Below are 20,751 nucleotides of genomic sequence, written 5' to 3'. Positions count from 1 at the left end.
TATGAAACCCCAAATTTACCCTTGTCCCATAGGATCTTGCCTTCAAGAAACTCCCAGGCAGACTCTTGTCCCAGACTGAACAATAGGTCATTAAGCACCCATTGAGCAAGCAGTGGTGGATGTAGTCAAGTCTACTGAACCCTTTTTGTCTTAAGTATTCTATTATTGTATTTAGCCTGATTTCAGTTGTTAAAACCCCAGGCTACTATCTCTTTCCTAAATCCCTATGTAACTCGTCAATTGTTTCTCTTTAATTATATTCTCCAAGGTATAAAAAGAATCTCAAGTTCTTTAGTTGGATGGAGAAACTCCCTTTCTTGGTGTATTTTCCCAGAAACATTATTTCCAGACCCTTAGAGCTGGGTGGCTCTGTGTGGTGGTCATAAGAGCAGTGTTTCCCTTATCCTAATTTTGTAACTGCTTTGATGATTCTATGTGGTTTGTTTTGTTTTGTTTTGTTTTTGCAGGTTGACACTTGGATTGTATTCCAAGTTCCATTGAAACTAAACTCTGATTATGATAATACGATTTTTAAATGAAATGATGCTTTCCTCATAAGTATTTGAAGGGTACCCACTTGAAGTAAATTACTGATTCATTTCATTAACTACTCTAATAGATATTTCAGTTATGAAAAAATGCAACTTAAGCTATCTGAATATGTAAACTTAGCTCATAATATCCATTCTGATTCAGCATGATGCTCAGGCAACAGAGCTTAAGCACACAATATATAAGGATAACATAGCTGAGTCATTGTTTTTTAGTTAGAACTTTCCCAAGCTGAGCCTAGGAAATGAATATCTTTTACAAGGCTGAGGAAGTGTTGGAAACAGTTTATCATTAACCTCTAGCCACTCTTCTCCCTAACCATAAAAAACAGATTCCAGGCTCCCCAATGACTTCTGAAAAAGAACCAGTAATCAACTTGCAAATGGCACTCCATTTTTGCCCAAGACTGGCTCTCACATATCCCTTTGTGCTTCTCTCCTTTAATGTTAATGAGCTCTTATCCCAGAAGCCTAGGAATGGCCTGAAATCAGTATTTAATACCGATATACAAAATCCAATCCAGTTCTATTACTAAAGGAATAATTAATCAGATGTAATGGGGAGTAGGCATTTTCAAAGGTATACGAATATCTCTAAGAAATGAAATGACTATAAACCAATTTCATTTGTCTCAAAAGAGCAGCAATCTACAACTTAAATGAAAGAGTTAATTTGACTTCTCAGAGTACCTGACTAATTTGAGCAAGGTGATTTATATATTTAGAGAATCTAGTTTCATGAATATATAAATGTTATCTGGGTACACAAAACATATTTTATGCTGATAATGAATCTGTTGACACTGTTAATACTTGATTATATAAATGTTAGTGATATATTTGCCAGAGAGAAAATTAACACACAGGAAAAGTCTATAGACTAGGACAAACAATATGTTTCAATTGGCATATGTCCCATTTTTGTTAGGTAGAAAACAGTTTTCTGCTGAGCTTTTATTAAAAAAATAAGAACCTTAAGTGTTCATAGCAAATACAAGGTCTTCATTATTACCTAAGCTATACTAGCTGACCAGAGAATATAAATAAGAAACTTGTATTATTCTTTTAACAAAAGTCTAAGATCAAATTTTAGTGCTGTGGATGAGGATATGTAAATATAATTACAGACTATCATTTTGCTTTAGTTTGTGATATAACAGCAAGTAAAAATTATGTTAATAATCTGAGTTTTTTAAAAAAATTCCAAGCTAAATTACTTCCCAGGCAGTGTGGTAGGACACTAATTAGAATGCTAGGTCTGGAGTCAAGAAGATCTGAGTTCAAATCTAACCTCAGACATTCAGCAGTTATGTGATCCTGGGCAAGTCACTTAACCCTGTTTGCCTTAGTTTTCTCCTCTGTAAAATGAGCTGGAAAAGGAAATGTCAAATCACTTCAGTATCTTTGCAAAGAAAACTCTAAATGGAGTCATGAAGAGTTGGATACAGTTGAAGTGATTGACAATAACAAATTACTTGCAGTTGAATTCTGTGGGTTTTTTTAATGGGATTAGTTTGAGAGGTAGTTATACCATGGAAGCATATAGTGGTAACCTCAGTCTTAAAAGGACCAAAACCTGACTGAATCTGAGTTTTATAGCAGCAAGAAAGGACTCCCCAAATCAGACCAGCTTAAGCCCCAGTTTCCTAGATTTGCTTGACATGATCTGCCCTTTAACATATATTGATTGAAGAGCTCAGCACAGAATTTTTATTGAATCTTAAGAATTTTATTTTAATATTATTCAAAAAGTGAGTACTTTATAATATTCTGAAGCTTGTGAGTGTAACACTGCCCTCTCCTGTTGTAGAAAGGAAGATTCCAGTCCAAAGTTAGAATATCCTAACTTTCTAAGATAATGATGTTTTTGAATCTTCAATCAGATAAACTATGAAAGAGTAGGTTTACTTGAAATATATTCTCTTCACGTGCTAGTTCTATTCTAATTTAGGCAGAAGATTAAGCTCCTCATTTTAAACTAACTCTTTTCTACCCCTGTTAAATGGATAGAAAGAATAGTAATAGAACTTTGAGCCCTGTTTAAGTTCTGTTACATTAAGCAAATATTTTCCATTAGATTTTTAGCTTTTTGTCTATATGTATGTATGCCTGTCTTTGTCTTTGTCTTTATCTGTTTCTCTCTCCATCCAAGAATTAAGCCAGTAGCTTGGGGGAGGTAGGGTATAGGGGGGAATTTCATTTAAAACTCTCTGTTATAATGATTTGATACATTTATGAACTGAACAGCCTCAACTGAAAATATACATGGTACATTAGTTCTCTATTTTTCAGTTATATAAATAAATACATAAAAATAAACAAAATGAAATAACAATAAAGAATTGTGACAAAATTCACAGACTCATACTTAAAAACAGAAATGTCAGGAAAAAGCACCTCTAAAATGTCTATGATATATAACAGCGATGTCACTAAAAATAATCTAACAGCATAAAATCATAGAAAACCATAATTGAGAGGGACTTTAGACATCATCTAGGCTAACCTTAGTCCAAAGTATGATTTCCTTTTTATACTGTCTTCCATGAGCTTGTCTGAGTTTTAGATTACTTCTGTTAAAAACATGTTTGTGATTTCTTGGGTCTTTTTTTGTTTTTGTTGTGATGACATTTTAATAGCCTTCCACAGATTCTGCCTGCATTTTATCCTTGTTTTTCATGCCCTCTTCAAAGTCATAAATCTAGCACCCTGCCTTCCCCTCTCCACAAATAGAAGCTACAGAAAAGTTATCTTAAGACCATATGTTAGGATCCCCCAAAATATGTTTCTCACTCAATCTTCCCCTTTCATATCTATATTTTATAAGAATTCCCAAGATCTTAACTAGAGCCAATCTGTTCTCTTCTCTCAACAGGATGTTAATTATACAGTTTGGGATGACAGTCCACATTGCAGGAGGAGAGAGGGGCAGATGAGCAAACTTGTTTACACATTTTCCAAATCTTATAAGCTCTTTTCTCCCCAAGTCTAAATTATGAATTGCTTTCTCTCTCTCTCTCTCTCTCTCTCTCTCTCTCTCTCTCTCTCTCTCTCTCTCTCTCTCTCTCTCTCTCTCTCTCTCTCTCTCTCTCCATTTCTCTCTCTCTCTCTCCCTGTGGTTTTATGTTTTGTTTTTGTCAGGGTCTGGGAGAGTAAAAGTACTAGGTATGTTTGCATTGAGGAAAAGTTGAGTAAGAATGGGAAGAATATCATATTACACAAACATGCTTCAAACAGTAGAAGTAAATGTCAGAGGTTAAAAGTAGCTGAAGAAGCAAGAAAAAAATGGGGTCTGAGGAAGGTTGATGAATTAACTCTTCTCTCTCAAGCCAACCCTTGTATAAATCTCTTTATGCTCATGCCCATATGAATTAGTTAGCAGCAGGAACAGAAATTAATTGATTGCTAGTCATCCTACTTTTAGGGAAGAGATGTAAAAAGTTAAATGACTTGTCTATAATTATAAAAGTAGCAGAGACAGGATTTAAACTCAAGCTCTCTAATTCCATATCCATTGACCTTTCCACTAAAATATAGCTTCACTAGCATCAATACATCAGCATCATATAGAGAATGCATCAGAAGTAATCATATTGATAACCCAACATCCCTGGTTGAATAAGCAAAATTTCATCTATATACTTCTAATATCTATTATGTGGTAAAAGAAAGAAAGGAGAAGAAATGGAATCCAAACATATGGAAAGTATAGAAAGACCTTGGGGATCTGGCTTAGCAGGGCATTGAAATTGATATGAATTGAGTCAGTTAACAGAGTGAGGATGATGCCATCAACTTGAATGAAACTTGATCTGACAAAACAATTTTCCTTGGGGGTCATCAGTTTCTTTAGTTTGACAAACTAATTACATTTGTTTTATGTGGGGTGGCAAAAGCTCTTAAAAGTACCAAACATCTAAATTCTACTTATGAGGTAATTACATTTCTTCTTCTCCCCCTACCCCCATAAAAACAAAACAGAACAAAATGAAACAAAAAAATACTGAGTTTTGTAAGTGGATTTTGTGCTCTATAGAAGCTGCTAAAGCTACAATGAAACCAGGTTGTTTTTGTTGTTGTTTTTAAGTGGAGGAAAGAAACATGTAAAGCTGTTGGGTTTGTTTTTTTTTATTAATAGAAATGGGTAGAGGACTAGGAGGATAAAGGAAGAATTTAGTTCTCTGATTATGAGAGGTAGAAATGTAGAGTGGAAAGGAATATTTCATTAGATGTGTGATGACATTAATAAATCTTTTATGCAAAATAGAAGTATGGATTTATCTAATCAATTTTTTTTCAATAGACCCCAATTTTTCCCTTCTTCCCTCACCTTGTTTTACTTATGCACAATATCACAAGGACCATGGTGTGACATTGGTAGCACATGTTATTAATTTTGCACATCTGGATAAAACTGTTTTTTGGATAGCCCGATCACATCTCTTTTCCAGTAAAAAAAAAAAATGGGTAGCTGAATCAAAAGCCAGACAATCACTTTGTCTTGCTTTCTACTCAGGAACTCAGGTGTATTTTTGTTCTTGTTTTTCTTCTCAATAGATTACTCTCTGCCTCTTGCCAGTCAACTCTTAGGTTCCTGCTCTTTCCAAAAGTGCTTCAGCATTGAGATACGTTTCAAAAAGCTGTTAATGTTAGTCTCTTGCTGACACAGGCTCTACTGAGAAGACGTGGCACAGGAGCTCTAGAAGGATAGAACTGGGGCACCCCATTCTTCAAGTTCAGAACTGATTTCTCCTTACATCTCCATCTCTTTCGGCATTAAGCAGGAAAGGGACTTGACAGGATCAGTAGTCCCTTAATAAATGATACAGCTTCACTTAAGTCCTTTTGCCAGGAGAACCTTTCCTAAGGCAGAACTCGCCTAACTAGAAACCAAGCCCCAAAGGGAGAGCATAAAATGAAATTGTCTGGAGAAAAGAAAAAAGGGGGTGGGAGGTGTTTGTATGTGTGTGGAATCTCACTTTCCTTTTTTTAATCTCCTTTTTGGGTCTTGTCTTTTTCTTTTCTTTTCTTTTCTTTTTATTATTCTCTAGAGAAGATGCCAACTCCGTTTTCGCCTTCCTTCTCAAGAGATTTCTATCCGCTACCCTCAGTCCTGTTGGTGGGCTGTTACAGCTAAGTCCAAGGATGATAAACTCTCCCAATGTCCTCTTCAGGGTGAGTGAAATCTCTTTCCAAACCAGTCCAGAGAAAGGTCTGCATAGAAGCGCTGCTATTCCTCCTGCTTCTTTCTCTCCTCCTCCTCCTCTCTCTCCTTTTGCCCCCCCCCCCAACCCCCCACGCTGCCAGGCGTTGACCACACCCCTCGTCCGCCGTCCACTGTCCCCAGGACGGTCCACTGCCAGTCCGATGGTGCTGGGGTTTGGTGTCCAGAGGCCGGGAGCTGTCAGACCGCCCATGCGCGGAGGCAGCTAAGGAGGCTACGGGAGCGCGCAGAGAAAAAGGCAGAAGGGCAGCTCCTCTTAACTCTCCACCTCCTTCAGAGGAGCTGGTGGCAGCAGCAGCTGCAGCGGCGGCGGCGGCGGCGGCAGCATCTTGCTGTCCCAGAAGCTGCACCATGCGCCTAGCTGCCCAGCCACTAAACAGAGTCGGAGGGTCCCTTTTCTCCTGTCCCACTGGCCAGCGCCTCTGGGGTTGAGAACTCACTTCCCCTGCCCACATCAAATTCTGGGAGGACTTTTCTTTTCTCTCTCTCTCTCTTTTTTTTTTTGGCTCTGACATTTGGGAGCAGCGGGCAGCGAAGTGGGAAGTGGGCAGCAGAGAAGGGCTGAGGAAGCAGCTGCACAAGTCGGCGCTGGCTCCGGTCTGAGACTTGCACGGATGTGGCAAGAAGCGATGAGGAGGCGCCGCTATCTGCTGGACAGGGCTGAGGCTGCCGCGGGTGGCGGCGGCGGTGGTTCTGGGTCCGGGGCTGGCGGCTGCGGCGGCCGGCTGCACAAGTCCCGGGACTGGCTCTATGAGTCCTACTACTGTATGAGCCAACAGCACCCACTCATCGTCTTCCTGTTGCTAATTATCATGGGCGCCTGCCTAGCCCTCCTCTCCGTCTTCTTTGCTTTGGGGCTGGTAAGTCCCTTTCCTCTTATCCCCACATGCGCTTCAGCAGCAAAGACCTTTGAGGTCCTCTCCCTCCTGGGGAACTATGGTTTTTCTGCACACTCCCTGCCTCTTTCCCATTCCGAGGAGCCAACCTCCTTAGTCCAGACTGTACGGGGCTGAGCATTTTACCACCCAGTCTTGTCCTAGCTGCGAGAATATCTTTTCTTCTCTACCTCTAAATCCCCCCTCCCCAGCCCCCGCCCTCCCCTTCCTCTCTAGCTCTCTTTCTCTCTGCTCTATTTGAATACTGGGTTCTCTTCCTGGATTAAGGAAGGGCTTTCCTTTCTTTGTGGAAAGGAAAAACAAAAAGTTATCTTAGAAGCTACTAGGCAAGATAAAGTTGCACAGTTTTCACGTCTATGGCCAAGGAGTCAGGACTTGCTTGTTTTGGTGCATCTTCTCACTCTTAGACAAATACCATTTCCCCATTTGACCTATTGAAACAGCTTTGAACTTCGATTGAGCTCAAATTCAATGGACAAATTCCTTGGGTTTGCTTCACTAATTCAGTGGCTCCTAGACTTTTCCATTGGAACAATCACTGTTGTGGCATTTTGTTGTGTTTGAGTAGGACCATAAAAACTATGAATTGAAAATGACTAAAAATGTAAGGGAGAGGATACGATTTTAGTGTGGAAAGGGAAGGAAAGTTTTACGTGAATTTTTCATGCTCAGCTAATTGGTAATGAACTTATGTGCAAAATAAATCATTCCCAGAGTTTCATGAGAGGCACGTTCATCCCGTTCACAATTTGTATGTACGCTTTAAAAATGTGGCTTTCAGCACTATGGGGGAATATACTACCTCACCAGATGATGTCAATTGGCAATTTCTATTTTCAAGCAAAAATCTTTAGCTCTGCACACTTGGTTTGAATAGAAAGGGCAAATCTGTAGAGGGCAGTAAATTCCTGTCACTAGTTCTTTTTCTTATTTAACATCAAAGTTTTATTCAGTGCAAGAATAAGTTAGGATTTGTTCTAAAGTATTTATTGTTTTAAGATTTGACTACTATGTTTGACTACTCTGCTATTATTTCTTTGTCTTTGTCTGCCAGTCTCATTTTATTTCCCTTCTTCTATCTCTGTGTCTCTCTGTCTCTTTGACTCTGCTTTGTCTCTCTGTTGCTGACTTTCTGCTGTCTCTCTGATTGTATTTCTTTGTCTCTCTCCATTCTAGTGGTATTTTCAAACTTACTCATGTGCAATGTTCTATCAACTAAGAAAAAGATACTTCTTAAATAGAGGAAAAGGGGACAGCAAAGTGAATCTTTACCTTTTTTCATCAGGTGAATTTGAGAGCTTCATTGATATTTGAAATGACTAGTAGCTGGTGGTGCTGAATATTTACCATCAGAGGTTAATTGATATTGTTTGTTTGTTTGTAAGGAAAAATAAAATATATTTCATTGTCAAGATGGAACACTTTTGGTATCTTAAATGAGAGAAAAGCAATATGAGAAATGAAATGAAATGAAATTGAAGAAATGAAGAATTAAGGAATAGATATTTTGGTATCAGAATGTACATGTGAGAATGTGATAAAATCTAAAAAAAATAGAACCATTTAACAGATTCTTACTGTCTGTATAGGGCAGTTCCTTCTGGTATTCATTCATTAGGTCCTTTTGGCCAAGTATCTTCAGGCATGGTGTATTTCTTTCATTGAGATCATTCTCTAATCACAGAACTATAAAGGACCTCAAGTGGTGCTTCATGTTCTTTTTGAAAGACAGACTTGAAAATTAAATGGCTATTTGTGTATGTGTGTATGTATGTGTTACTACCTCCGAGGAAGGAAAAATCCATAACTTCCCGTAGTAACTCATTACATTAAACAGTTCTCTCACCTTCAGGAAGTTCCTGCTTAGATTCAGTCCTAAATCCATAATGTTCTCTTGTTTCCTTGTATGTGAGAATGGAGATCAGGTGGCCACCTATTTATAGCATCCATTTATATGTTTAAAGAGGAGTATGATATTAGGGCTCTTTTTAACTTTGTTCTTTTTCCTGGATAAAATATTCTAATTCTCTAACTTTTCCTCATAGCAACTGCTAGAAAGTTCATTAAACTTTTGGGGTGAACTTTTGGATAAAGTTATTTCTTTAATTTCATTTTACTTTATTTGTGAATTATAAGATCATTGATCTAGAGTTGTGAGGGAACACAAAGACTATCATGATCTAAGTCTATTTCACAGAGGAAGAAAAGGAGGCCCAGATGTCTTGCTAAAAGTCACACAAACCAGAGACAAGATTTAAATCCTAGTCTCCTCACTCCAGATCAAGATGTGTTTTTCATTGTTCCACAAGGCAAAACAATATCTATATATTATGTTTTCCTTGGCTCTTATATACTTTTTTCAAATGTTAGAATGATAGTTTTGACAAATATGCTTAATCTAAAGTCCTTCATTCATTCCTAACTCATCAATTCCTAAAGTCTTGTGTTAACTCTCCTTTTAGAAGATTAAAAAATCCTAGAGTCAATGATGAATACAATCAAACATGGCAATATAGTCATATTTCTTTAGAGCCTGGTTATGTTCTGTGCTTCCCATTATACATAGCCACTTTAATAATCTCTTTTTTTTTTCAGAATTTAGGATTAAATCTACTTTGACAAATTAGTTTGGTGCCTTTGGCTACTGAAAACAGGATCTTCTCTGTTTTCTAAACAATCAGATCAGAAACAACTTTTAGTGAAAAAAACTAACATTCTTTTTTTGGTATTTTTTTTAACTAGACCATTTGAAGGTGCTGAGATACTTATGGGAATTCTGTTACCTTGTGATTTATTTTGTTAAGACATCATATTAAACCTTATTATAACTCAAAATTAAATGAAGTCTAGTTGGGAGCTTCACAAGAAGAGGAAGTTTCATTTGATGTTGTGGTGCTTTCATGGACCAAGGAGGATTTCTTTGTAAAACTGAAGCAAAGTTTGTCTTTGGAGACTTCCACCTCAGGATATTGAAATATTTCCTTTGGGATATTGCCCAGATTTCCACCTTAAAACACTTTACTAGAATAGCTTGGCTCTGATGTAATTCAGGAGCTAAGCAGATCTATTTTTTGCTGCCTGAAATCTTGGACTGATTCCTTATTTCCCCCTGAATGTGTCTGATTTAGATGAACAGACTTTCATCAGGTTTTCATAGTAGAAAAGTCTAGCCAATTTCTTAATAAACAACTATACTTTCTTAGAATATTCGATTTGAAGCAGTCATTCTAGAATATTTCTAGCACATAGAATATTGTGCGAGTTCATGCCATGTGATCTGAAATGAAACAAGTAATGAAAAAAAATAACTTCATCTTAACTTAACATTGTTAATTGTGCAGAATTTAAAAAGGATTTTGCCTCAAGAAGCAGTCTAACTTTTTTATTTGTAAATAATGTGGGTAAGATCATTTTCAAAGAATTGTAGAAATGACTTGAAAATTAATCCTAATTTGAAAACCACATTGCTTAATTATAAGTTTTTCTTTCTCCTTAAAATTAATTTGACCATTAAGAAAATTGTTACGTGTTGAAAACTATCTGAATGCTTATAACGATGTAAATAACACTTATACTTTATCCTGAATATTCAGATTGATAGAAAATTTACTCTTTGCAAATGCTGGAAAATTTTAATGCAAAGATTCAATGAGACTGAATTTTATTTATCCACCCTACCTTTCTCTTTTTCTGTGTAAATTGTTTCTCATTGGAACTTTAATGATTTTCCACAAAACTAGAATTCTTGTTTGCACAAATCCACATTCAGATATTTCCTACATACATTAAACATGAGTAAAGTTTGACATACCATTTAGACAAAAAAGACAAAATAACTGGACATGTTTAGACATGTTTAGACTGGCAGTTTATGTTCCAAGTTAAAATTAGAGATAATTTTGGACTTTTTGCTATTACATTTATTTTCCCCAAACCCATAGACAATTTATATTTTTAGTAAATTTTTGTTGATGGAGTTTTCAGTCATTGGGAATTATACACAGTAGGTAGAACAATGATGAGAATATTAACTTGTAAACTACAAGTAATACAGTGATCCATCCCACCCTGATCTTGATATATCATTCCAGCTTTCAAATTTATTTCTTTCTCTCATTATTCTCTAACATTTTAGAAATTTTGGATGCAGGATGAAGTGTATCTTTTTTTCCTGATAATTATTAGATAATAGATACTTAAATCTAATACCCCTATCAATTTTTAATATTAAATTGCTAGGTTGCATCCTGCTTTAGATTGTTTTTAATAGCAAAACTGATTGTTTTGTTTTAATTTTTAAATATGCAGAAACAATGTTATAAGTATAAATAATTCCAATAATCAAACCCTTAAAAGAATTGAGATATTATTTATATAAAAATCACTCAGATTCTTTTTCAGGTGGGCAGTTGTGAGAATGGAGTGAACAGAATTTTTTTTTTCAGATGAAAGGTGGGGGAGGAAAGGGAGAGATAGAGGTAGATAATGGGGAAGTATACACAAACTTCTCTTTTTGGTAAAGAGTTCTGTGTACATTTGCTCTTCTTTTACTATTATTCAGATATGGAGACACAGGTGTATATTCCTAGAAATTCCACTTGGTGGAGGTGGGGGAAGATAGGATTAGGGTTGTTAGGCTACCTATTTGTGACACAATTTTATAGAATTTTTGGAACAGGTATCCTACTGGTTCTCACTGTAGCTCATTCATTTTCTTATCTGAATACTTCAACTATCCTTTTGCATCTAATTGACTACCCCTTACTTTGACACAATTTATAACCCTACTGTCTCTCAACATATAATCTAATGACTGACTAAGGCTAAGAGACTTTTTTGTTTCCCTGCTAGCTAACTTCTGTTGATTCATTGGTCAGGCCAGTTATTGGTTAACAATTATTCACAGGTTCCCATAAGTGAACTGAACCTGTTTGGACTCTACTGGGATAGCTATTGATATAATTCTCACATAGTCTACAGAATGAGGAGAGAAAGCTGACATTTCTATAGTTTGCTCCTTCTTGCAATTAGAAGTATTAGACACAACCACTGTGAGGTTTAAAAAGATATTGTTTTTATTAGTTTTTTTTAATACTTTTTTATGCCTGAAGTACATTAATAGGGTCCATTAATGTTTATATTAATTCTATGCCTTCCTCATGTACTTTTTGGATTGGACTGTTGTTTCTATTAAGAATATAAATGTCAGCTGGTTGTACTGATATGATTTTACTTTTTCATTTGTGTGTGTTGTGTGAGGAGATTTTTTTTTCAAAATGTAGTACATATTTTCCAAAGTCTGAAAGTTATAGCAATTATCTATCTACCTTTGTGTTGCAGAAGGATAATGTTCAAAATTGTATATATTCCAGTAAGATCTCCAAATAGGTACTAACTTAAACCTAGTAATTTTCTTTAATTTAATGCAACATCCACATTATCCCAATATTAAATTGACATTGCTGTAGGGGAAAATGTGTCCCAATTTACTTTTAACATTATTATGGCAGTAACATTGATGTGGTTTCATCAATAATGATCAGTGACTTCCTACACTAAAAGTTAACTTTTTTCCCCTTTTAATATTGAAACTCTTTGTTACAAAGGGAAAGTCATTGTAAGGTGGGTCTATGTTGCACCTCATCCTAGAATGTTCAGTTCCTAGAGTACCAAAATAACACCTTTATTCAATTACCCTAAGCATTTCAACAGCAGTAGCCAATTCTAATTATCTTTATAAGTTATTCTAATGCTTACTGTGGTGTGCTGCTACACACAGAGTAGTTCACTTAATGAATATTTGTCAAATGATATGAATATAATAGTTTTACACAATGGATCCTAAAGGCATTACATTTAGATTCATTTTTCTTTCATTCCAAATTCTTCCTCATTCAATGCTTTGCAAGTCCACATCCTTCCCATATTTCCAAAGCCTAACTCAAATAAATCCCTATTCTCAAAAACCTACAAAATATTATAAAACACATTGTTTTTCCCTTTTCTATAAATTGCTATAGGATTCTTAATTACCACCTAATACATTTAACACTACAGAGGACTACTTCGGAGGTCATCTAATCTAATTCATTCATTTTATTAGTCAGGAAACTGAGGTCCAGAAAATTTAAGTATCTTTCCCATGGTCACGCAGATTGAAAAAAGTTGGAACTTGGATTTAAACTTATAGTTCAAATTGTAGTCCAGACAATTTAAATAACATCCCCAAGGTCACAGATAGAAAGAGGGCAAAGTTTAGATTTGAACTTGTCTACTAACCCGAATTATTGTATTATTTCCCATTCATCCTTTCATATGATATTTTCATTGTAATTAGGTGGTGAGACTGAGGATTTGTCCAGGGGTGGCAAAATTTAGGAGGCAAATATATTCCCTCAGGAGAAAAATCTTAGCTAAATGCCTAATTGACAAAAATAATTTGTACTAAATGGTCTCCCTAAGCCCAAGAACTGTATTCCAAATGAATTCCTCATCAAGCTGGACCTGCTGAAAAGCAGTAGCATAGATGAGATTTTTCTATCAATGGTATCTCAGGGTCTTCTGTGATTTGTTTCCCCTCCAAATCAAGGTATCTCAATACCCCCCATTCTCTCATGGGCCTTTACATCCTGAAATCTGATGTGGCTCTGAAATATTCCTATTACACTCCCCTAATACCCGTTTATCTCAGGTTTGCCTTAACCATCTGAAGTATTAGCCATTACAGTGACTATCATTACATTCAATCTGGAATTACACAAATAATTTTATTCCTGTCATTCTTGCTTTTTACCTTGCTTATTATAAGTATTCTTGAGAGTAGATGTGATGTCCAATACTTGCCCTTATCCTCAAAAACAAATAGTACAATTTTCAAGATGAAGTAGATAGTCATCCAATAATTATTAAGTGATTGATTGTGAGGTTTTTTAATTAAATTTCCATCTTCAATTTTCCCGAAGAGGAAGCTGTTCATAGAACTGCATGCTACTATGATTTGGGCTACGAAATGATAGTCATTTGACTAATTTTGGGGTATAGAGAATAATTAAAAATAGAGTTGTTTTGCCACTTCTGTGATAAATGTTTATGATTCTCTTGGAATAATCAACTAGCTGCTGGTGAAGAAACTCCTTACCAATGCTTTTTGAGAACTATTATGCAACTTAATATCAGAGAGGGTTCCGGAGGTTAGATGCCTTTCCCAGCCACAGAGACAATATGAGTCAGAAGTAGAATTTGATCCCAGCTTTTCACTATATATTACACATTGCCCCTCTGGTCTAAGCCAATGTTAGTTGCTTAATAGAAAGAAACCTTCAGTTTTCTGATGGAACAAGATAATTATGATTCTCAAAAATATGTGTAATTTTTCCTATGTGAGGACTTACCCTTTACATTAACAAAACACAATCTCTTCACATCTTGATAAGATGGTTTCATGACTTTTTGAGGTCAAAAATAGCTTTTTAGTGGTCAGCTTTTTGGCAGCAAATTATTTTATTTGGTCATCAGAGTTTAGGACAACAAAGGCTCTTCAAGCTTTTAAGCAAAGCATTTCCCACTCAGAACTGTCAATACTTATACTACACTGGCAGTATTTAAGAATCCAGAACAACAAATCAGTTCCCTGTAATGAGCCACTAAAGTCAGACTTTAGTGAAGACAAGAAAAGAAGGAAATCAGCGTTTTTGTGCACCTACTCTTAAGTCAGATACTATGCTAAATCGTTTACAAGTATCCCATATGATTTTCATAACAACTCTGAAATCATACAAATGACAAAATAACTCTTTTTTCCATTATTCTCTCTAAACTAAAATTAGTCAAATAATGATCACTTTGTGGCCCAAATCATAGTAGCATGTAGCTTTATGAACAGCTGCTTCTCCAGGAAAATTGATTGGTTTGGAAATTTAATTTAAAAAATTCACAATCAATTAATGATTATTGGATGTCCTGTTATTTTCTTTTTGTCACTTGAGAAAACTGAGGCAGATAGATGCTAAAAAGGATTTCCCAGGATCACATAAGTAGTTAGGTATCTGAGGCCATATTTGAACCCTGGAAAGACTTGGCATGTTATGGATAATTGAAATTGAGAAGACATTCATTGTTTTCAGATTTCTCCCAATCTTCCCAAACTATTAACCAAGAGTAAAATTGATTGCCTTGGGTTTGCTTCTTCTAGAAAAGACTTTTACATATCACTTGATGAAAGTGCCAACAATTAGAGAACACATAAGAAGCCAAAGAGCAAGAGGTTGGGATCATTTTTAAATGTACTGGAAAAAACAAATACTGACTGTTATAGAAGAATTTCCAATTGTGTCTTAGTGGAATGAGGCACATATTGACCATATATTCCTCAAGTCTATTACTATAAGATAATGTTACCCAAATTGTCTAAAAATAAGCATAATTTTTCATCTGCAGTTCCTTAGTTTAGAATTTAAAAGTCAAACAACTGGTAATGTTGGATTTAGGAGAGAATTTTTTTCAGCATACCAGCTGCTTGCTACTTTCATTAGCCCAAACTATGCCCAAAATTTTGCTTCCAATGCTATCTTGATCAAATAGGAACATAATCAAATCACATTGGGTAAAATGAAAGAGGAACAGTGTTCAGGGAGATTTTTCTATTGATGTGATATTGTTCAAAAGTAATTTTTTACACTTCCTTGTTGCTTTTCCTTAACTTTATGTTACCCAAGGAAAATATCAAATGGGAAGAAGATATGTTCTGTTGGTATACCTGTTGGTAGTTTCACGGAGTCATTGGGGGTGGTTTTTCCTTCATGACAATCTTGACTCTGCATATATGCAGTCAGAAGAGAAGCTAGGACCTAGAGAGCAGTGAGACTAGCCAAGATTTCTCCTCAGAGTTCATACATTTTCCTTTATAAAGTGACCTCTTTGAGGTTGCAACGGGGCAGAATTTTGTCCCCAGTAATACCTGCACTAAGCAGCATCTTCCTTTTACCTGTTTCTTTCTTCTCCAGCTTTAAATCATGCTTTGAGCTCTGTTGAAGGGTTTGGGGATGAAGGGAAAGTGAAGCAATGAGAGAGGAGAGGGAGATTGTCTATCAGAAGACAAAATTTCTGCCACTATTTCCTAAGCACTGAGTTAGCTTCATTGTCCTAAGGTGGAACAGAGTACCCAGAGTACACACTGACTAACACATAGTAAATAATCTTGCAGAATTATTGCCACAAGCCAAGGTTGACTCAACCTTTTACAACTGGCAAGTTCAAGGTGACACAATCCGAGTTTATTCCTTATTTTAGCAATTCCATCAGACTCATATCATTGTCAATTTCTTTAATAACTTTCTTTGATGTCCTCTCTTAACCTGTTTCATGGAACTAAAATTATAACCTGTAAAAACCACAAAGACTGTAACAAGAAATGTTTTTTGCAGATCCGGAATTACCTTTAAAATGGTAGCACATATATCATAGAACATGTCTCTTAGGTCATGCATATTCAAGATCTCTAATGCAAAGAACCAAAAAAATGCTCCTAATGTTCACTTATCACATTTAATAAAAAGAAGGAAAATCCATTGAGGGTCAAACTATAGTATTCTATTGTGCATAGGGGTTTTACCCATTTTTATTGTTCTACCAGTATCTCAGGACAGATAGATAGCTGTATGGATAGAGTACAGAGACCAGAGCAAGAAAGACCTAAGTTCAAATTAGCCTCAGATATTTATTAGTTCTGTTACCTTGGGCAAGTCAATTGACCCTTTTTGTCTTTGTTTCCTCATTTATAAAATGAACTGGAGAAGGAAATTGCAAAAATAGTCTTTGCTGAGAAAACCCCAATGGGGTCACAGAGTCAGACATGACTGAAACAACTAAACAACAGCAACAACAATCCACCATCTTCTTAACCCTTTATGATTCAGATATTCTGATTCTGATAATTCCCTTCTTTGGTTACTTGATAAAAATGACATATCAGTGGTTGTATAATCATGGTTGCAAGGAACTAGAGGGAAAATTTAAGCTTATTTTTCATCATCTAATTAAATCATTTTCCTGTGACTGATAGAGTTAACTTTAGGGTGAGCTAGAGCTCTTAGGTCTTATATTTCCTATTCTCTTGCCCCAAAGGAATATGTCATTTATTTATTTATTTTGTAAATTTCAGGTGCCATTAAAAATTATATACATCATAAAAAGAGAATAAATGAAAAAAATCAAGCTGTAATTGAATTGTACATAGTATAAACAAAATAGAAAAAAAACAGGATAGGTACATTATTTATGAACTATCTATATTGTTCAGCAACTGCAGAAACCATCCAGCCTGAGAATCAAATACAAATAAATTATCATGTTAAGAGCAGCAGTTTGGCTCTTGATTAGTAGATATCATTTTAAGCCTAACTCTCTCACTGACTTACTGCAAACCTGAGTGTGACCTTTCTTCGTGTCTTTTGCTTTAAAATGTGGAGAACAAAATGGAAGCAGTATCTAGTTGTTAGAATGAAGAAGCACACTACAGCAAAGAGGCTGGGACAGTATATTCATTTCCAATTAATTCAACAAGGAACATTATGAAACCCTGAGAGGATGCAAAATTCTCCAGTTACAGTGGTAGGAAGGAAATCAGAAGCCAGAAATCAGTGACTAGTCATATCATTAGAGTATTTTGTCATATAGTAACCAGAAAAAGATAGAAACTTTAGCTAGAAGACGGTCTCTTTTTCTGGAATTTATAGACTAGAAAGAGATTGTAATACATAGACAAAAACTGCTAAAAAACCAATAGGCACACACTAAATTCTTTTTAATGACAAAGAAATAATGATAAAACATTTTGAAAAATACATAGGGCTGTATGATAACTACATTGTAGCAAAACTTACTATATATTTCAAGTGTTTGGGATGAGGTTGTTTCTTCAAAAACAGGCAATATTTTCATTTCTGTAATTCTTCATGCTGTTGACAGACAGCTCAGGGTCACAACTAACCATAATTTGAGTGTAGAAAAACATTTCAGAAAGAAAATATAGGTCACAGATGAAGATGGATTGTTACAGTTCTAGGAAGACCTTCAAAATTATTTGAGGTAAGCAAGGAAGGAAAAAGGGAATTATTGAGAATACAAAAATAGTCATCATTCTGATAGAGTATGAAAAGTCCTTGTGAGAAAGCTTTGAGAAAGGAGGCCAAAGGGAAAGAAGGATAGATGGATAAGAGGATTACAAAGAAACTGAGAAGGCAAGAAAACAGTCTGGAGGAAAGGAGAATGAAGAGCAAATACAGGGGGAGGTTGAATGGAGATGAAAGAGAAAGAAAAGTGAGGCCTCAGCTTTTTCACATATCACATGTGATTGTTCATGTATTTTGTGGGCATTTATATGTTAAAATATACCTTATGAGTCACACAAAGCATATGAATTTTTGTTTGTGTATTATAAGTTTTTCAGAATCTATGTGTGTGTTTTTTGGGGGCTTTCCTATCTCTCAATTACAAGGATCATTTATTATTAAAATGGATCTTTTCTCTAGGAAGAAAGTAGAAAACACACAGAGGAAAATTGAACACTAAGCAAAGTGTGAAAATTGCACACACTCACACACACACTCTCTCCTGATCTTACTGACCTAACTAAAATTTTGAGCATTCATCGGAGATATCAATAAACACAGAGGTGATATTTCTTGCCATCAAAAATATGAGCATCTGTAAAATGTAATTTTGAAAAAATGCCCTTCATTTTACCATCTCATTTATGGTAGGTGCTTGTCTACTCCTAGTCCTGGAATGGAAACAAAAAGAGCAAAAACAACAAAAACAAACCCTAAACTTTAGTTAATGCAAAATTGAAGTTTCCAATAGTAGCTAGGTAGTGCAGTAGATAAAGGACAGGGCTTGGAGTCAGGAAGACTCATATTCACGATTTCAAATCTATCCACAGATACTTACTAGCTATGTTTGCCTCAGTTTTCCCATCCTTAAATGAGCTGCAAAAAAAAAAAATCACAAATAACTCCAGTATCTTTGTCAAGAAAATCCAAAATAGGGTCATGAAGAGATGGAAATGATTAAAATAACAATACAAGGAAAGAACAGATTTAGTAGAAAGTGTCTCTCATTATCTGAAATATGATGAGCTCTTTACTCTATAGGCTGATTGGGTCTAAAATTAGATTACAAATTCCTTGCAATCCACTGGAATGTCATTTGCAGTTATACCAAGAATTAACAGTACTTGAGATAATATTACATATATATGTATATATTTATATTTATATGTATACTTACATATATACATGTGCATATATATTTGTAGATGCATATAAATATGTGTTATTGTTAAGATAATTGTTAATTACATACTAATATAATTATGTTATAGTTTAGATTTTATATGGCATTAGGGAAGAGAAGAAAAGGATAGGAAAGGGAATAAGCATTTATGAAAGATTTATTATGTACCAAGCTCTATGGTAAGCTTTTTACAAATATTGTTTCATTTAATCCTCACAACAGCCCTGTGGGTATATATTATTATTATTATCTCCAATTTATTGTTGAGGAAATTGAGGCAGAGAGAGGTTAAGGGATTACTATCAGTATTCTTTCCCCCATGATTGTTGGTTGACATCAAACAGTCAAATTTATGGGCTTTTAAAAGAAAGTATACCCTAGCTAAGATGTTATAGTTAGAACACTGGAATTCTTCCCACTCCCAAATTCATGATACCCTTTCCCTCTAATATGTTATTTATATATATATATATATATATATATATATATAATATTTATATACATATATGCATATATATATACATATATAAGATTTTTTTCAGGAAATTAAGGTAGAGAAAAGTTATAGACCACAGTTATAGACCAAGAATAATAAGGCTGGGGAAATAATTGATTTTAAATACATAGTCTAGTTCAGAAATTCCATTAACTTACATATTAATGTATGTATTATATATATACATTATATATATATTTATGTGAGAAAGCATCCATATGACATCATTTAATATATAGAGATAATATATGGAAATGAGATAACACATCCCCTGTTCCTGGAAATTTTTCTGCATTTCCTGGGATACTTACACATTTTCCTTTAGATTTTATGCTTCCTCCTAAACTACTTATAGAGCACTTACTCAGCTTTCTTCATAGTATTCCATCTATCCTTTCCAATGATGCAAACCTCACCACTAGCTGCTGCTGTCTCATGGAAACTACTAGACTGCCAATGAAAAAATCAATCTCTTCTGGATTTCCAAAGTTTTTAATAAAACCCTCTCCCGTTCAAAGGGTAGGAGCCACTGAGACTGAGGTACTTCCTTCCTGCCACTCCTTCCACCACCATCCCACCCAAAGCATACACACAGACACATGAGTTTCTATGCTGGTTGACTATTTTATTGAAGATTCCAATAGTGTGGCCAAGTCCTTTGTACAATCCCAAAAGACTTGTTTCATCTAATTGAAATGCTTAGGGCTGGTTGACAATAAGTGTCTGAAACAAATTCATTCGGGAGAGATATTTTCCCATTTGATAAAATATCATGAGAAAAATAGGATCGTGTGATTGATCCCAATGATGCCAGACCTTACATTAGACAAAAACAAAAACAAAAATTAAAAATCACAGGACAGCACAATATAAATATGAAGTACTATCATCTGAGTGGATGAGGAAAGGCTCATAAGGTTGTACTTAAATTCATCTTAGGACTTGGCTAAGGATTCAAAGAATCATAGGTGAGATGGGAGTAAATTGCAGGCATAGCATCCAGGCTGTCTAAAGGTATGAAGCGGGATCAAGAAATATTATGTCCAAAGAACAGGAAGACAGTTTTAGTGGGAAACCAGAGTGCATGAAAGGGGGTAATGCGTAAGTCTATCAGTTCAAGTTGCAGCTTATGAAGGACTTAAAAAAGGTGAAAATAAGAGTATCTATTTGAGCCTAGATGCTTCAGTATTTGTCTCCCCAGAGCCTAGAACCCCTTGACACATAGCGAGCACTTAACAATGGAATTTTGATTGATTACTTAGTTATCTACCTTAAATGGTTATAATGCATAAT

General features: G+C 35.3%; 1 protein-coding gene across 1 annotated transcript in view; it reads left to right on the top strand.

Annotated features, from left to right (window-relative positions):
- Positions 1–5,569: 5,569 nt before the first annotated feature.
- Positions 5,570–20,751, top strand: part of ADCY2 (adenylate cyclase 2) — a 580,155-nt gene continuing 564,973 nt past the window's right edge. The window contains 1 exon segment of the mRNA XM_001363655.5: positions 5,570–6,635. Coding sequence (XP_001363692.2) covers positions 6,390–6,635 — 246 coding nt within the window. The 5' untranslated portion in view covers positions 5,570–6,389.

This window comes from Monodelphis domestica, chromosome 3 (genome assembly GCF_027887165.1).
Source record: "Monodelphis domestica isolate mMonDom1 chromosome 3, mMonDom1.pri, whole genome shotgun sequence".
In the NCBI taxonomy this organism is placed as follows: domain Eukaryota; kingdom Metazoa; phylum Chordata; class Mammalia; order Didelphimorphia; family Didelphidae; genus Monodelphis; species Monodelphis domestica.
This window is presented reverse-complemented; position numbering and strand designations above follow the sequence as displayed.